This window comes from Bos indicus x Bos taurus, chromosome 1 (assembly GCF_003369695.1).
Source record: "Bos indicus x Bos taurus breed Angus x Brahman F1 hybrid chromosome 1, Bos_hybrid_MaternalHap_v2.0, whole genome shotgun sequence".
NCBI lineage: Eukaryota > Metazoa > Chordata > Mammalia > Artiodactyla > Bovidae > Bos > Bos indicus x Bos taurus.
In genome coordinates this window covers 142545569-142564740 of record NC_040076.1, presented here as the reverse complement: position 1 = coordinate 142564740, position 19172 = coordinate 142545569, and the positions used below count along the sequence as shown (strand labels likewise).

Sequence of the window (19172 nt, the reverse complement as noted above, 5' to 3'; positions counted from 1 at the left end):
AAAGTAACAACTTCTGCCTAGAGTGTGAGGAAAAACCACAAAGGGAGGATAATATTTACAGGCAATGAGGGAAAGAAGACATAGAAAATGTTTACACGGGAAAAAAATTGGCGTTTTAAAATGAACCTATGAGCAAGGTCTATTTTAGAAATGATTAATACATTAAAGGAAACAATAGGAAAAAACCCAATTCCATTCTGTGTGTAATAGTCCAATCACTACATTACAGACGTACTCACCAGCTCTAATAACCACAGTGTATTAGAAACACGTTCGATCTGCTTTCTCACCAGGTACCTAAGCTTCTGGTGCTTTGGGCCCTCATTCACCGTGTTAACTAGCTGCACAACCTTCCATCAAATCTATGGGTCCTGATTCACACACCACCTCATTCCCCATTATTATAATGAACATCACTGTGACACTCAGCCATGAAATCTCCATTTCCTTCAGACTCTTTCTAAGACCAACTTCCCCATGAGGCTGTACTGCAGCAAACAGCAGTGTTCTCCTTCCACACGAGTGCGTGAGCTGCGCCCTCCCACCGGGGCCCAGGGCGCAGAGCCTGACCCAGGCAGAGGAAAGAGGCTTAGCAGGGACCAGGGCCAAGCCCCAGGGGGACACAAGGCGACAATCCGGCGCTGGCCTTGGGGCTCTCAGTCAAGGGAGGACAAAGAAGACACCGAGGAACAACCTTGGCCTTAGCCCAGGCGGCGGGCACCTCTGGGGGGTGAGGCGGACTGTAGAGACCTGAGGGCACCAAGGCGCACTGGGCAGAGGCAAGGAGGCGGGGGCAGTGAGGATGCGGCTGCAGGGGTGATGACTGTCGTGATGCCGAGGGGCAGGTCTGGGCCCACCGGCTCAGCTCAGGAGCAGCCCCGGGCAGGACCGTGGAAGGAAAACCTCGTGGACGGAAATGCCTGGTGGAGAGGGGCTTCCTGCCAGCCTTCCTGGCCTCCCGCCCCTCTGGATGCCAGAGGCAGCCTCCGCATCTGCCCACAAGCCCCTCTGCCCCATTCCTCCACCTGGACAGGCTGTAACTTAGTGGGTGAGCACTTTCCTACCCCCACCCCCTTCCACCTACCCCCACCCCCAAAGGTCAGCCTGTCCTTCCCGACCCAGCAGCTAGACCACTGTCATCCCTGAAAACTACTCGGGGTCACCCCCTCTCCTGAGTCAGGGGTGTGAGGACTGCAGCTTGGGTGGGTCATGAGCGAGTCTTCCTGTGAAATCAACAGACCAAGCTCTGCTTCACAGTCAATAGCCCATCTGCCAATCACTCTGCCCACAAGCTCAACTCCCCACCTCCCTTTCAAATCCAACATACATAAAGTGTTGAAAGTGTTAATTGCTCAGTCGTGTCTGACTCTTTGTGACCCCCATGGACTGTAACTCTGCCCATGGAATTCTCCAGTCAGGAATACTGGAGTGGGTTGCCATTTTCTTCTCCAGCGGATCTTCCTAATCCAGGGATCGAACCTGGGTCTCCCACATTGCAGGCATTCTTTACAGTCTGAGCCACCAGGGAAGCCCATAACATACATAAAACATAACTATTTTGCAAGGTTTTGCCTGAGAGCACCATTTCTCTGCCCGCTTCTCTAATCAGCCTCCCCTCCCCCAGGTACGTTCCCCAGGCAGTTCTCTCAGGTTCAGGCACTGTTAATGTCGGCTGAACTCAGGGATTCCCTCTCACTAGTGGTATCCCTGGTTGATTTCCGTTTCCTGAAGCCTTTCCTCCAATTCTGGGTAGTCCCACTTCTGTCTCATGGTCTATGCACTATGGGCAGTCAGTAAAACACCGATTCTTACAACCTGGCCTACCAGCCCATGTAAGTCAATGTTTCCTAGACAATAAGCAGAAAGAAAGCATCTCGAAGCTGTGCTAACGGGGCAGTCACGTCTGTTCTCACCCCAATGTGCTGAAAGAGCCAGGACCGCATCACGTTGGTGGCGTGCTTTGGCAGGACCCCCCTCTTGTTCTTAGATGAGCCGTCATCTTGATGCAAGATGCTGAGATCTTGGTTTAACTGTAACTGAAGCTTTTAAACAATTAAAAATAACGTTAGACAGCATAGTTAATCCCAGCACACCCCACCAGGGCCCCCGTCAACTCTATTTACTCTTCTGTGAGAAACCCCACGGGGCTTATTTCTCTGCTCCTAGCCCTGATGCCCTGGAAGTGGCAGACACCTGGGACATGGCAGGGAGGGGACAAGGGCGGGGGAGGGCCTGTGGGGCTGGCCAGGACTAGGGCAGAGGGGGTTCGCTCGTCAGCCATGCTGCATGTTAGAAGGGGCTCCACTGACCCAACCCACACTCTGCACGTCTGCTCTGTAAACCAGAGGAAAATTCATATTCTCCCTTAATTGACAGCACGAATGAACCTCTACAAAACAAATAAGCACGTGATTTAAGAGTGCGCTTCCTCTAATTCTTCGCTATGATGCTAGGAAATGCTCTGCAAGCCAGCTCTATGTTCAGAGCCGCTGTAAATGGAAAGCTTCAGGGAAAGCAGGCTCGTGGCGGGGCGGTGGAGGAAGGGCTCTAGGGGCCTAGCCCCACCCTCCCCACTGCTGGGCCTGGGCAGCCACTCGTGTCGTGGGCCCGTGGGCCCAGCAGACCCCTTGCCCAGGCCTTCTCATAACTGCTTCTGAGTTAGGAAAACGTTGACATGCCTAGGGCTGGGCCTCAAAGTGGCCAATAAGGATGTAGAAGACATCCGTGCAGGCCAAAGAGAACTAATGTAAACAATGGTCTGAAATAAGTACTGATAACAGAAACACTGCTTCTGATGTAAACCCAGCAAAGTGGAGGGCGGGGGGGGGGGGGTGGCGGGAAACAACTGCGTGTGTGTCTAGAATAGAAAGGAGACTGGCCTTATTTCACCACAAAGGCACAGAGAGGGCGGGAGGACTTCAAGGTGGGCACACCACAGCATTTTAGCACCGTCACTACTGCAAGCCCAGCCCCACACCCTTAGCTAGAAGCCTGCAGTCTGCCGTGAACCTCCAGGGGTCTGGGGAGGATGCGTCTACACAGCCTCCAATCTCCAGCAGTGGAGACAGCTGCACAGCCCACGTGGTGGGGAGGGGTCCTGGGCGACCTTTTCCTCCTTAGGCTTCTCTGAACTTTGCAACAATAAGGCAGATGAAAAGTGAAAAAGACAGGCAACATGGACATTCAGATTAACTGGGAAGTACCTGAGGAAGCAGGTCTGGGACAGTGACCTTCACGCAGAGGGCAGAGCTTGAGCCCAGCTCCACCTGTGCCCCCACACTGGGAACACGCGCCCCACCCACCCCCTGCACTGTGAACACGCACTCACCCGCACCCCGCCCAGCCCTTTCCACGCACCTGGGAGTTCTGGATCCGGATGGTGCCAGGCGACAATGCCTGTGTCACCACTTGGCCTTGGGGAGTGACAACTGTGACAGGCTGATAGACTGTACCCCCTGGAAAGGACAAGAGAAGTTAAATCACCCCAAGCCTCAACAGTGAACACCATGCCTCAACGTACTCATGGAAGAATAAAGTCGTAGCTTACGGGCTTTGAAAATCATTTCAGACGGTCACCAGCACCTTGCTAGCGGACCTGTCACTTCCAGGGTGGGGCGGAGGGCAGCCAGGGCTCCTCATGAGACAGTGTGGGGGGTGGCTGGGGGAGGTGGGGAGTCCGTGAGCCCCTTCCTTGGCTTGCCTCTATTTCCTGGCACGTCTTAAAGGACTCAAGCAAAGGTCCGAGATCACATTTCTTTTTACTCTAGTTGTTTCTTTCATCCAGTGTGCTTTCATCTTCCTGGGGAGGTTTCCTTTTGTGCGATTATGTGGGGGGTTCAGCATCAATTTCACTCCCTCCTTCAGCGCGCTTGCCCTTTTCATGATGGTTCTGATATGCAACGTCTACTAAAAACCATCACAGGAAGGAGGACAGAGTCTACAGTTCCTTGGTGTATCAAGAACAGGTAATCCCAACATTAAGACTGCATTTTCACTCCTTGTCATCAATTAATAATACGACTTACGGAATTCCAGCTGAGATATTTCCTAAAAGATAAATCCTAAAAGATGATGCCATGAAAGTGTTGCACTCAATATGCCAGCAAATTTGGAAAACTCAGCAACTTAAGATTTTCCAGGTGCTGCTAGGAGGACAACTGAAAACTGTGCTATTTAAAAATTTCAGGTGGTTTTGCTATGTATTTTCAACTTCTACATAAAACCTTTCCTTCCCATATTTTTTGACAGGGAAACACAGTTTGCATAATATATTTGTTACTGAGAATTAACAAGAACCAGACATTCAAAGAGATAGAGATGCTGGTGGTCCTGTACTGGGAACTGGCATTAATTAGAAACCTTGGTTATGTGCTACTTCATTCTAATATGAAGGACTTTTTTCTGCAAAAGCTCAAGGAAAGTGTCTCTTTCTCTATCATCGTACCTGCCACTGTTGCCATGGTGACATTCCCCTGCTGCAAAGCGGATGCTGGCACCACGATTCCTTGGGGGCTAAGAGTGCCTGTGATGGCACTTTGAATCTGCTGCAAGTCAGAAACACACAGTGAAGAGGTTATCAGAAATCAGAAAACCCATGGTTAACACTTCACAGCAAGTGGCATAAAGGCATCATTAATAAGGGAAAGATGCTCGAGCAAAGAGCATCATCAGATGACAAGTCTTCACAAGGCAAGTGCTACATCCGTATCTGGAAACCAAGAGATGCAAAACTGACTGTTAAATATGATGATCAATACTGAGACAGGACTTTCAATTTAGCTTCCAAAGATTATCTTTCACCTCATCAGCATACTAAATACATCCTATGGCCCTGGAGATATAATTAGGAAGACAAAAATTACCTGATCTCATGACACACCTTTTCCATTCAACTTAGCTCAGAGTTTTCCAAGAATCAAAGCCTCCTGGACAAGATGAACTATTCAGAAGACGATGCCACAGGCTGGGGCTGTGGCAGGGGGTGGAGGGTGGGGGCGCACCCTGGGGCAGCAGAGTCTGTACCTGCCCTTCCCACTGCGCAGAACACATCAGAGCCCCCAGGGTTCAGGTGTGTGGGGTGCTGGGTCTGCACCTGGCCGACTGCAAGAGCCATGCAAATATCTGTAACACCACACTGGAGGATCTACTCATCTGAAGTCAGATCCAAATGGGCTAATTTATCCATTTTCTGTGATGGCTTCCCTGGGAGTTGACAGAGGACAGGCTCTTTGCACCTGGCTTCCAGCACTGGTTTGGCACAGAGAAGGCACCCAGACATTTGAGGGGTTGAACAGCCTATGTGGATATCCTTCAGAGATAATTCCTCTGTGTGCCATCGCATCGATTTGAACATAAAAGCTCTGGTCAGTCTACATCAAGTTTGCTACATAAATATAAAGCCATCTAAGTCAGTCATCTAAGCTCCCACATCAGGAACATAGAAAAAGAGGAGCCAAATGAGACCAAAGCAAGCAGAAGGAAGGAAACAATAAAGATGAAAACAGAAACAATGAAATTGAAAATAGAAAAACAGACAAAGCAGAGATAAGAGCTGGTTCTTTGCAAAGATCAATACACTGACAAATCCCTAGTAAGACTGACAGAAAAAAAAAGAGAGAGACAGAAAAAACAAATTACCAATATTGGGAATGAAACAGGGCCTAAAAAGACCCTAAAGACATCAAAAGATGAAAAAGGAATACTACTGTAAACAACTCAACACACATAAATTTGACATCTGCAAAGTGCAAAGTGCAGCATGAAACAGATAATCTGAATAGCCCTATAACTAATGAAACTGAATTAGTAATTTTAAAACTCCCCAAAAAGAAATCTCCAGGTCTAGGTAGTGTCACTGGAGAATTCTGTCAAGCATTTAAAGAAGAATTAACACCAGTTCTACATCTCTTCCAGAAAACAGAAGAGGAGGGAATACTCTCCAATTCATTTGATACCAAAGTTAGCCAGACTGTACCAAAAAAGATAACTAAAACTAAGATCATGGCTTCCTGTCCCATCACTTAATGGCAAATAGAAGGGGGAAAAATGGAAGCAGTGACAGACTTTTCCTGGGCTCCAAAATCACTGCAGATGGTGACCACAGCCACAAAATTAAAAGACACTTGCTCTGTCTAGTCAAAGCTATGGTTTTTCCAGTAGTCATGTATGGATGTGAGAGTTGGACCATAAAGAAACCTGAACACTGAAGAATTGAAGCTTTTGAACTGTGGTGTTGGAGAGGACTCTTGAGAGTCCCTTGGACGGCAAGGAGATCAAACCAGTCAATCTTAAAGGAAATCAACGCTGAACACTCACTGGAAGGTCTGATACTAAAGCTGAAGCTTCAACACTTTGGCCACCTGATGGGAAGAGTCAACTAACTAGAAAGGACCCTGATGTTGGGAAATACTGAGGGTAGGAGGAGAAGGGGGCGACAGAGGCTGGGGTGGTTGGATGGCATCATCGATTCAATGGACATGAGTCTGAGCAAACCCCAGGAGATAGTGAAGAACAGGGAAGCCTGGAATACTGCAGTCCATGGGGTTGAAAAGAGTCAGACACGACTTAACAATTGAACAACAACAATTATAAAATTTATAAGGAAAGGCAAAGGAACTAGAATACCAAAAATAATTTTGAGAAAGAATAAACTAGGAGAAATCGACCTACCCAGTTTTGAGACACATATAGCAGCAGGAATCAAGACTAGACAGTCTAGATACACACAACAGAGAACACAGAAATGGGCCCTACTAATATACCCGACTAAGTTTTGACAATAATGCACAGGTAATTCCATGGAGTAAGTACAGCCTTTTCAACAAATGGCGCTGGAGTGAATGGACAAACATCGGCATAAAAACAGACCTCAAAATGGGTCACAGGTTTAAATGTAAAATATAAAATTTTTAGTAAAAAAAAAGTAAGAGAAAAAAATCTTTGGAATCTAGGGTTAGACAAAGAGTTTTTAGACTTGGCACTGAAAGTGTGACTCATAAAAGGAGATTCAATAAATAGGACTTTATCAAAATTTAAAAGGCTTGCTCTGCAAAAGACCCTATTAAAAGGATGCAAGATAAGCTACAGACTTGGAGAAAATATTGGCAAACAATATATCTAATGAAGGACTTGGATCTAGAACGTTCAAAGGTGAACAATTTTTAAAAAATCCAGTTGGAAAATAGGCAAAAGACGTGAGTAGACATTCTACCAAAGAGGATACACAGATGGAAATCAGCATATGAAAAGATGGCTGTTGTCTCCCTGATGGTTAATGCGAAAGACAACCACAATGAAATGTTAGCACACCCTTTCAGTGGCTAAATACAACAGTGCCTCAACGTGGATGAACTCTAGAGGACATTATGGTAAGTAAAATACACAGAAGGAAACACGCGTCATGACTGCCCCCACACAAGGCACCTAGATCATTCAAGTTCCTGGAGACATAAAGCAGGATGGAGGGGCCAGGGGCTGCAGGCGGGGAGGGCGAGGGGTCAGCTTCATGGGGACGGGGCTTCAGGCTGGGCAGGGACGGCGAGGAGTCAGTTTCACGGGGACGGGGCTTCAGGCTGGGAGGGGACGGGGCTTCAGGCTGGGAGGGGAGGGTGAGGGGTCAGTTTCACGGGGACGGGGCTTCAGGCTGGGAAGATGGCACGTTCTGGAGATGATGGTGAGGATGGCTGCAGAACCCTGTGAGGCTGCTTAACGCCCGAGCTGTGCACTCTAAAATGGTCAAGGTGGTCAATTCTGTGTTGTGTGCTTTACCACAATTTAATACATTCATTTACAAAAAGAGAAACAAAGAAATGACTGGTGCTCCACCTTGGGCTCTGGGGTAGGACGCAGTCAGGCCCACTTGGTTCACGGCGTGGAGCCCAGGCGGGAGGTCTCTCTGGCCTGAGGGGCCGTGTGTGTTCCCAGCACAGGCCATGTTTGGAGACCTGGGGGCTCCTCAGAGCAGGACAGCCAAGTACAGCCCCCACCCACCCCGATCCTGACAGGGCTAGTGGCCTTGGATACGCTTCACCCCTGCCAACACCGCAGTGCCCCAACAGGCGTGCAGCCCTGACGTAAATACCTGGGACTGGACGGGGGAGTATGGGCTGCCGGGTTCCCCACTCAGGAGAGTCTCGCTGTTCATCTTCGTTTTTAGACAAGCAATATAGCGACTGCAGAAATCTTTGCAGAGTTCATTAACCTTTTCCAGCTCAAGAAGATGAATACGCAGAACCTGGATGGCTTTTACCATCTAGAGGCAAGAAAATCGAAACTTTCAGACAAGAACCAGGGAGCACGAGGGTAAGCGGCCATCATCACCACACAAGTCTCCTGTACAGACACGGCCGCCTGGGCTGCCAGGACCAGGAAGAGGAAGACATCAGAGCTGCCCCGCGGCTTGGTGTCAGGCTCAGCGTGGTGGGGGAGACAGCAGGCGCAGGCTGGGAGCTGCCGGGCTCAACCTCGGTCCCCTTGGTGACTCACCCTCAGTCTGCTCCTGTTCCTTCATCTGTAAACGAGGAGGAACCTGTGCCCACCTCCCAGGCGCTTCTTAATTTTGAAGAAGTTCAACTTACCAACTCTGCTTGCAATGGATTCTGCTTTTGGTGTCAAGTCTAAGAACTCTCTGCCTGGCCCTAGATTAGCCCCAGATCCTAAAGATTCTCTCTTACAGTTTTCCTAAAAAAATCTTCAGTATTATACAAAGGCACTAAATTTGGGAGTAATTCACCTCCCAGTAGTACATAACGTGGACACTAGTGATGAAGCAGTACCACAAACACCACTTCCTGTGAACCCACAACCTAAAACTCAGCTCCATCCCCGTGACCTTGGTGGCAGCGGTTCAGGCATCTCCGAGGAACGAGCCAGCCAGCCAGCTGATGCCAAGAGTGACCATGTGCCAGCCCTGCTGGACCTGTGTGGGGCATCCAGCAGGAGGGCCCCGGTCCCTGCCAGCCTGGCCCACACTGGCACTCCTGCTCCCTCCTCACTGATGGCAGCACATGGAGGGCCAGAGGCAGGGAGCGCACATGGCCTTCATCCCCAGAGGGCGGGTGCTGTTGGTTCCAAGATGAGGACTCAGACTCAAAGTCAGACACCTCATCTAGAAAATCTATCTAGCTGTAAGGGTGAATACATACTGAGAAGTTAAAAACAACACCTAAGACCAGTGCAGTTTATCCAGCGAAGTTTTCCAAAAGCCCTTCCCTGCTGATGAGGGCCTTCGGGCTGTGGTCTGAGAGCTGGCTGACTCCAGGGAGGATCTAGTGGAGGAACACGTCCCAGACACAGGCTGCCAGAGCTGCCAGCGCTGGAGGGCACCGCTCCCCTGGGGCACCGCAGAGATGTCACCCCAAGGAACTCTCCGCGGCCTTCAGAAAGCACAGAGAACCCAGAGCTTGGGAGCACTGCACCTGGGAGGAAGGCGCCCTCATGAGCCAGGCTGGCTCGGACAGAAAGGCCAAGGAGGCCATGAGGGGCGCCAGAGGCTCTGTTAAGCCGGCCCCTGCTCTGTGCTCATGCCCTGGCCCGCTCAGCCCCAGGTCTTCACACAGTCTCACCCACCACCAGTGCTGGCCTCCAGAGCAAAGCCAGGCTCCACAATGAGGGAAGAGCTGAGAGCTGAAGCTGGGCTCAGACACACTGCCTGGGAAGCAAGGCAGGGGGCATGACGATCCCAGAGGACCTTCCCAAACACTCGGGAGGGACTGAACTCCTGGCCCACTCAAGTCACAGGCTCAAGCCATCTGGCTGCATTACTACAGAAGGGGTCACCGGAGAATGCTCAAGACCTGGCTGATCTCAAGAAATAGAAAATTCCCCTCTTCAGCAAAACCAAAAACAATCCAAAGTTCTAATTAGAAATGTACATTTTATTGAACAGGTTAAATTTAGAAGAAATAAAAATGAAAACCGCAAATTTCACTTACTAAATTGTCAGTTTCTGGATCTTCACAGAAGAAGGGCTTTCCCTCCTTCTCCTGCTTCCTCACAAAGTTCTCAATGTCCACATCGAAACTGGCAGAAGTCGTGCCTTCTGAGCCCTGTGTAGACTGTTCACATTTTTCAAACAACAAAGCTAATAATGGAAACAGTGGATGCCTGGGGGAAAAATGTTAAAATATGTGTTCTACATTATCATGAAAACACTTTAGTATGTATATACGCACTGTTTTATATAAGAGCTCTGCTGAGATATAACTCACATGCCACACAATTCACCCACTTACAGTTTATAACTCAGTGGATTTTCATATATTCACAGAGTTGTGCAACCACCACCATAGGCAATTTTATAATATGTTCACCCCCGCAAGGAAACCCTGTAGCTGTTTGTAGTCACTCTCCCTTCTCCACCAAACCCCAGCCCCAGGTCAGCACTAATCCGCTGTCTTACAGATTTGCCAGTTCTAGACACTTTATACAAATGGAGTCATATATTATGCAACCTTCAGTGTCTGACTTCTTTCACTTAGCATGATGTTCTCAAGGCTTGTCAGTGTTGGAATATTATCGGTCAGTACCTCGTTGTTTTTTCTGGCCACATAATATTCCACTGTATGGTTAACACCAGTTGCTAACTCCAGAGTTTACATTAGATCTATATTCCATTTTGAGTAGATTTTTGTGTCGGATGTGAGCTTAGGGCAAGAGTCTTCTCTCTGCTCGTCGCGTCCAGCTGCTCCAGCGCCATTTGTTGGAGAGTCTACCTCTCCTCCACTGAGAAAATCAAGTAGACAAATTCTTCCAACTTCATTCTTCTTTCTCAAAATTGTTTCAGCAGGTCTAGTTCTTTGACTTCCATATAAAATTTACAATCAACATGTCTATATGTATAAATACATCTTGCTAAGATTTTCATTGGAACTGCTGCAGAGCTAAAGATCAATTTTAGGACATCTTTACTATGTTGAATCTTCCAATCCATGAACACGGCATGCCCTTTTATTAAGGATTTCTCTGATTGCTTGCATGGGCGTTTACAGTTTTCAGCACAAAGTTTCTGCATGTGTTTTGTCAGATTTACACCAAAAATTTTTTGGAGCTCTCGTAACGGTATTATCTTTTAAACTTCAGTTTTCAATTGTACACTATTGGTATAAAAATAGGACTGGTTTCTATGTGTTGCTGTTGCAACCTGTGACCTTATTAAACTCAATTGTTTCATTCTGGAAGTTCTTTGGTAAATTTGGGGATTTTTTTTTTGGGGGGGGGGATTTTCTATACATAGACAATCACGTCATTTGTGCATAAAGCCAATTTAATTTCTGCCTTTCTAACTGGATATGTCTTTTCTTTGTCTTGCCTCACTGAACTGGCTAAACTTCTGTCACAGAGATGAACAGGAGTCAGGGTGGACACCTCTGCCTTGTCCCCAGACTTGGGGAAAACATTCCATCTTCCACCATTAAGTATGATGTGAGCTATAGGTTTTTTTGTAGTTTCCCTACATCAGGTTAAGAAAGCTCCCCTCTGTGACTGCTGCACTGATGGGTTTTAGTTATAACTGGCTGTTGACTTCCATCAAATGCTTCTGGGCATCACTTGATACGATCATGTCATATGGCTCACTGGTTGATCTCTGAATGATGAACCAGTCTTGCTTCCTGGGATAAACTCCACCTGGTCACTAATATTCTTCTCTTTCCATGCTGCTTGATTTTGTTAATATTTTACTAATGATTTTTATGCCAAAGTTCATGAAGCATACTGACTGGTCTTCACTTTTCTTTTTCTGTATTGTCTTTGTCTGGCTTTGGTAGCAGAGTTGATTCTCCATTCATAAGGTGAGCTCAGAAGCACCCCGTCTTCTGTTTACTGGGAGAAACTGGGTAGATTTGCTGTTTTTCCTTCTTTGTGGCAGAAATCTCTAGTACAACCAGCTGGGCTTAAAGACTGCTTTTTGTAAGGTTGACTAAAATGTAGACTTATATTCCAAAACTTTTTTTTAAAAAGTATATTAGCAATAACATGGTAACCTGAGAAAACTTTCACCCCAGCATTATTACATTCCAGCCCACTGCTCTGCCCATCCAACAGCTCACTTTCGGTTTAACAGGCCTCCATCCTCATCACTCCTCTGAATGAACACCCACACACTTCACATCTCACCGCTACCTATAAATGGCCTGCTTGTCTGCATCCATCGGCGTCTGGGACCCCACTGGGGGAGGGCTCACTCCTTCCACATCTGGTTCAGAGCAGTTGGGGTCTTGCTCCGTTTTTAACTCTGTGACTACCTGCATCTGTGAGAGGAGGGAGAGTATTTTTGTTACTAAAAACAAAGGAACTTGCTGCTAAGTATTCTATTCTCAAAGCAGTGGAATGGCAAACTGCCAGGTGGTTATATAACTGGCAGCAGTAGGTAAGCAATATCACCAGCAAAGCTCCTTCGAATGTACTAATAATATGCTTTTAAATGGCTAAAAAAAAATAAAAGGTCAGATTTCCAAACCATTTATAAATTGAGAGGACTGATGTGTGAAACACTTATTATTTTCAAAACCTCTGAAGGGAACCAGTGCACATGAGATCTGACCCGTCCACCTCTCCTTGCTGTAACATCCTCACAGTGGGTAATGCTGTGGGTGGAGAAGGATAAACAAACAGTCCACGCTCTCTTATCTTGTCACAAAAACAACTCAAGCCCAAGACACTCCATATGTGTGACAGGGCTGGAATTCTCCCTTACCAGGCCTTAAACTCAGGAATACACAAGGTATAAAACTTTAAGGAAAGTCACTGCATCTAGAAAGCAAAGACTAGCTGTGTTTAAAGAAACAGTTTTAAACATAAGAGGAAGTCTTAAAGCTATTATCATTGAAATTGCTTTGGCTGGCTGTGCTATTTGGAACTTAGATGAAGAATATTTAAATCCCTAAACATAAAAGAAATCAATTTACAAATAAAACAAAATCACTCCATTAACTTCTCTTATCCCAGAGCAGATCGGTGCCCTGGCTTCTTCAGGGCAGGGGTGTCTGGGATCTACCTGCCCCGCCCCCAGCTGCTACCCCTTGCCCCTCAAGGAGGTAGACTCTTGGTGGAGCCTGGGTGGGGGGCTCATCCTCAGTCGATAGAAGAACCTGAGTCCTGCCAGGAGGGCAGCCTGGCGCTCGGGGCCACAGCCCTGCAGCCTGGCTTGGGCTTTGTTCTCGTCTCTCCGACAGAACAGAGCCAGCAGGTCACTCCATGATGCCTCTGGATGAAACGGCATACTTGGGAATAGTTTCTCTCTTAAAAAATAAACCAAAACCGAAAGCAACTGACTAAAAAAGCCCAATCAAACACAGTATTTCTGGAGAGAAGTCTGACAGGATTATTTTTTAAAAAGCTTAAGATTTATTTCAGGATTTTTAAAAATGATTCTGAAAAAAGAGCAATCTAACTGCTCGCCCTCAGAGGGCTGTCTAAGTATTCGTGGTCGGTCTATATTGTAGAAAATCAAATGCTTACTGGAAGGAACACTCACAACGGTTTTCCACATCCTGGGAGGTGCGGAGCTATTACAAGCACGGGCCCAGCCCTCCCTGGACTCACTGCCTCAGGGCGGGGGTCAGCTGCAGGGCAGCAGAGGTGAGAACACGTGAGGGTCCAGGGTCCCCAGGGCACAGAGCCCCAAGAAGCCGCCACAGGGACACCATTAGATGTGCCTCTGAGAAACAAGATCGCTTGGAAACAGCAGAGGACTTCTGGTGAAGACAGCAGCCTGAAACAGAATTCCCTACCTCTGAGAAGTAAAAACACTTAATTTAAAAAGTCAACAAAGTTGCTGCAACGGGCAACATCCCAAGAATGGCACAAAACTGTCCGTCAAGGAAAGACCTAACTTGGAAAGGGAGGGGCACAGCCTCCAAATCTCACCACATGGGGAGTGACAGGTGGGTGAGGTGCCCCAGGCTTGGGTGCTCCCTAAACCCTCAAGCAGGGAGCCGGGTATCGTGACTGCCTCCTGCAGGGATAGGAAAAGTACAGACAGAACCCGTGTGTCATCAGACGAGTCCCCTCCACCGCCCACGTCCGGGGACAGAAATCAAGCAGGTGGTCCAGCTCCACTCGGACCAGCAAGCGGGCAACACAGGAGTCTGCGATCCTCACCACAACCAGCTTTTCTGTAAAACCGACACTTACTAACATTAAAAAGGTAAATTCCCAAGAAACTCTGATTTAGGGGACTCACAATTACTGAATCTTGGTGTTATTTAGGAAACAACTTGAACAATTCTACAGCTAATCCTTCAGGGCACCAAGATGAATAAATGCATCGAGCGTTTAACATTGAACCTGCCCGCAGGGAGACGTGTGTGAACACACAGGCACTGCTGGTGCTCCAGCGCCAGGTCGGTGGGCTGCTCAGGGTGTGGGGCAGGGTGCAGCACTCACTTGTTGCCCATCTGGATAGCTGTCTATGCTCAGTGTCTGTGTCGCCATCATGGTGAATGAATTCCTTATAAAACATCAGATCGTCTTGAGTCAAACGCAAATGGTGTCTGGGAAAACAAAAGCAGAGAAGCATCAGCCACTAAGTCAGAGTGTTGCTGTCCCCTTACTCCATAGCGCCCATATACCTTTTAAAATACGTTATTTCCACACGGAAAGTAAAAACCGCCCTTCACTATGGTCTAAGACAAACACTACGCAGCACTCCGCACCTGCCTGGTATCACACCTTAGCACCTGCCTGGCAGGCTGCGTCAGCTCGTTGGCAGGCATTTGGGTCTCTTCCTCACTCACCGAGCAACAGCTAGTAAAGTCTACACGTGCAGGACACTGTCCTGGGCCCTGGGGCTTTCCCAGGACCACAAACAGGAGGGACACCAGGCAGCACACGGAGACTTGGGCAGGGTAACATGACAGAGGGCGAGCGTACAGCTGGCGGGTCCCCGGGCCGTGTGACACAGCCTGCCAGGAGGCCAGTCTTAGGCAGGTAAAACACAGGAGAGCTTGGAGGGGCGGCGCCAGGCACCGGCTCACATCCACATGCAGTGCAGAGGTGGACACTGTCATCCACCTGTCAGTGCACACTCAGGTAAAGGAGATGAGGGAACCAGGTGGGGACAGAGGATGACGGGGGCAGGGGCAGCTGCCCATGCCACCCACAGGTAGTAGGACAGTGGTGCTGTGTGCAGAGGGACAGCAGGGCGGGGGGGTGTGGCAGTGCGCCGTGGGGCACAGAGCAGGTCACACTGGCTCACGGTCCAGGTGAACACGGTGGTCTTCCTGGGGGGCAGGAAGTCCTGGGAAGGTGAGCAGGAGGGCACAGGCTTCAGCTCAGGACAGGCCCTCTGATGGTGTGCAGGGCAGACTGAATGACTGTGGTGCCAAGGAGGGCGGGGGTGTATGCACAAGAGCCTCGGGAGCACAGGCTGTGCAGAGGGTCTGGCTGGGTGTGGGAAGGGTCAGGACAGTTGACGGTTCTCACCTGAGCAACCGGCCAAGCAGAGCCGCATGTCCCGAGGTGGAGCCGACCGTGGGGAGCAGGTTCTATGACCTGGGGGGAGAGAGCAAGAGACAAGACATTGCAAGCTTGAGACACTTCTCAACATCCACAGGGGAACCTGAACAAGTGAGGCTGGGCCACAGGGACAAGCCCGGTAGCCATCATGGCGTGGCCAGCACATGCAGAGGTCGGACGTGTCCTCTAGGAGGGCCCAGGTCCTACCCCAGGCCTGCACACAAGGCCTTACTTAGACACAGGGTCTTCACAGATGTCATCGTGTTAGGGGTCTCGAGAGGGGTGTTCTGAAAATGGGGGAGTGGAGAGGCTCTAAGGGGCAGCCAGGTGAACCCCTGTGAATTGGAGGCAGAGACTGGGGTGACTGCGACAAGCCAAGGACTCCTGGAGCCAGCCGGTCCTCAGGGGATGGAGCCGGGAGGGGCCTGAGCCACTCACTGACTGGTGTCCCCCTGACACAGCTTCTGGGCAGGTCTGCCATGCTCCCTACAGCAGACCCGGACGAAACACAGCAGAGGCCCCAGAGAGTTCCAGGCAGACTACCGAGGCCACAGCCACGTCGGTCTCGGCGGGAAGCCAATTCTCCAAGGTCTCTTTCAATGACCCACCAGCGGGGTGGAACACACTGCAGCCAAGCCCACTGCTGCCTGATCCAGGTCGTGGGGGTCACGCTTCCACTCTTTCAACTTTGGGGGCTTTCAGAATGCCCGCAATGAATACCAGGGACAAGTCAAAATTTTATCAACAGAATATATAGATGTGTAGTCCTTCTCACTACCAAATCTGGTTAAACCTTCAATATGGGACCTAATTGGGTACAACTGTTCTAAAAGAGAATTTTGAAATTTGTGTCAAGAGTTTTGAAAATACGTGCACTGTCTACAATGGAAGAAACTGGAAGAAGTGGGGGGTGGGGGTGGGCGAAGCAACTCCATGTGACCAACATTTCATTGAGTAAAGATGGGGAAAGACACAGATGTATAGAACAGTCTTTTGGACTCTGTGGGAGAAGGCGAGGGTGGGATGATCTGAGAGAATAGCATTGAAACATGTATATTATCATATGTGAAACAGATCGCCAGTCCAGGTTCGATTCATGAGCCAGGGTGCTCAGGGTTAGTACACTGGGATGACCCAGAGGGATGGGATGCGGAGGGAAGTGGGAGGGGGGTTCAGGATGGAGAACACATGTACACCCATGGCTGATTCATGTCAATGTATGGCAAAAACCACCACAACATTGTAAAGTAATTAGCCTCCAATTAAAAAAAAAAAAATAGGGGTAAAGAGTGCCAAGGTGACCGACACTGCCACAGGACACCCAGAAAGCCAGGAAGACCAGCCAGCAGGTGGCGCTGTCCACGCGAAAGGGCAGTCCAGGTCCAGGCCAGCCCGCGGCACTGAGGCGGCAGCAGCAGAACGATCCTCCACCTGGGCAGTAACACTGACTGGCACCTGCGGGCGGGCAGCGGAATTCACAGGGTTCACGCCAGCAGAGCTGCTTGGGCATGGGAGGAAGGGCCTGCTCTGGTCAAGGCCTCTGCCAAGCTGCTCAGCTACAGGCCCTCCCAGATCACAGATAGGCCCTCCCCTATTGCACAGAAAAGTAAGTTACTATTATGTTCAAACTCAAACAACAGTGTCTTCACTTCTTTTTGGAAAATATCATACTCCATTTATAGTTACTTAAAAATATTGGCTATATTCCCTGTGCTGTGCAAGATATCCTTGAATCTTACTTTATTTAAAAAAAATATTCATCTATTGCTTATTTGGCTGTGCCAGGCCTCAGTTGCAGGATTCGGGATCTTTAGTAGTGGCACACGAACTCTTAGTTGCAGCACGTGGGATCTTGTTCCCAGGCCAGGGATTAAACCTGGGCTCCCTGCATCAGGAGAGCAGAGTCTTAGCGAAGACAGGGAAGTCCCTATCTTGCCCATTTTACACCTAGCAGTTTGTGTCTCTTAATCCCCTACCTCTGTTTGCCTTTCCCCTCTCCCTGCTGGTAACTACTAGTTTGATCTCTGTATCTGTGAATCTGCTTCTCTTTTGTTATAGTCACTAGTTTATTTCTTAGATTCCACATATAAGGGAACCATGCAGTATTTGCCTCTTATTTCACTAAGCATAATATCCCCCATGTCCACCCATATTGTCTCAAAAGGCAAGTTTTCAATCTTTATGGCTGAGTAATATTCCATTGTATACATGTACCACTTCTTTACCTACTCATCTGCTGAAGGATGCTTAGACTGCTTCCACATCTTCGCTACTGTAAATAGTGCTGCTATGAACATCTGAATCGGTGTTTTCGTTTTCTTCAGATACATGCCCAGGAGTGGGATCGCTGGATCACACGGTAGCTCTATTTCAGTTTTCTAAGGAACCTCCATACTGCTCTCCACTGTGGCTGCACCAATCTATATTCCTACCAATAGTGCCCACAGGTCCCCTTTCTTCCGAGTGTCCTCACTACTTACTGTCATGTGAGGCTCCAACTCATTTGAAAAGGCCCTGATGCTGGGAAAGATTGAGGGCAGGAGGAGAAGGGGATGACAGAGGATGAGATGGTTGGATGGCATCACCGACTCAATGGACATGGGTTTGGGTGGACTCCGGGAGTTGGTGATGGACAGGGAGGCCTGGCGTGCTGCGGTTCATGGAGTCGCAAAGAGTCGGACACGACTGAGCGACTGAACTGAACTGAACTGAGGCTCCAACATACAAGTTGGAGAACCACCAGCCCAACAGACATACAACACCCTGGTGTTCAAGGGCAATATGACATGGGCTTTGTTTATTTTATTCTACAAGTTCCATCCAGTTAAAAAAGGACACGTTAATGAAAACTGTCACTTTGATACCTTTTCAAGAGTCCAGCCAGACTAATACAAATGAAGAAAATGCAACTTTCCAAACTTCATGTACAGAAATCTTAAAACTAATTTAAAAAATACAAAATTTAAAACAATACATCCTTTTTCAGCTGGCAATTATTAAATCTAAAAGAGTGGTGCGTTACTTTGCTAGCAAAGATGAAGTGAAACCTGCTGCTCTGAAGGAGTCCCAGGTCCCACTAACAGCAATTTGTCAGAAAGCAATTTGACCATATGTATTTGAAGGGCATGCTCAATCACTAACTCATGACCGACTCTTTGTGACCCAATGGACTGTAGCCCACTAGGCTCTTCTGTCCATGAAATTTCCCAGTAAGACTACTGGATGGGCTGCATGGGTTGCCATTTCCTTCTCCAGGGGATCTTCCAGAACCAGGGATTGAACCCATGTCTCCTGTACTGGCAGGCAGATTCTTTACCACTGAGCCACCAGGGAAGCCCCAACCACATGTATGCATACTAAATCACTTTAGTCATGTCCGACTGTTTGCAACACTATAGACTGTAGCCCGCTATGGTCACCTATCAAAAAAAGTTACAATCTTCTCAAAGTCAGCTAAGAAGACAGCATTAGTGTTGTGACCTTGAAGGCAGACAAAAATATGAAATGTGAGCCAAATCTGACAGGCATTTTAACATTTCTGAGCATTCTAGTCCAGGACAACTGACAAATCAGGGAAGAACCAGAGGTAGACAGCCTGGCCGAGTCCCAACAGGTGGACAAGACCTTCCTGCTCGGAGCAGATGGGAAGGTCTGAGCTGGCTCAATCCACAGGGACTGGAAGAAGAGGTGCAGCATGTGGGTCAAAGGAGGCCCTG

At 48.5% G+C, this 19172-nt stretch overlaps 1 protein-coding gene across 3 annotated transcripts in view; it reads right to left on the bottom strand.

Moving 5' to 3' along the window:
- The window catches only part of PKNOX1 (PBX/knotted 1 homeobox 1), a 41741-nt gene that overhangs the window by 8170 nt on the left and 14399 nt on the right, over nucleotides 1–19172 (bottom strand). For 2 of the 3 annotated variants that reach the window (XM_027547015.1, XM_027547025.1), the window contains exons 2-9: nucleotides 15424–15492; nucleotides 14386–14492; nucleotides 12121–12248; nucleotides 9933–10104; nucleotides 8081–8251; nucleotides 4445–4544; nucleotides 3358–3455; nucleotides 1914–2042 (exon numbers count right to left, since the gene is read on the bottom strand). In XM_027547015.1, the coding sequence (XP_027402816.1) occupies nucleotides 1914–2042; nucleotides 3358–3455; nucleotides 4445–4544; nucleotides 8081–8251; nucleotides 9933–10104; nucleotides 12121–12248; nucleotides 14386–14436 (849 nt within the window). In that variant the 5' untranslated portion in view covers nucleotides 14437–14492; nucleotides 15424–15492. The remainder of the gene's footprint in view (nucleotides 1–1913; nucleotides 2043–3357; nucleotides 3456–4444; nucleotides 4545–8080; nucleotides 8252–9932; nucleotides 10105–12120; nucleotides 12249–14385; nucleotides 14493–15423; nucleotides 15493–19172) is intronic. The other variant, XM_027547034.1, reaches the window with a different exon arrangement.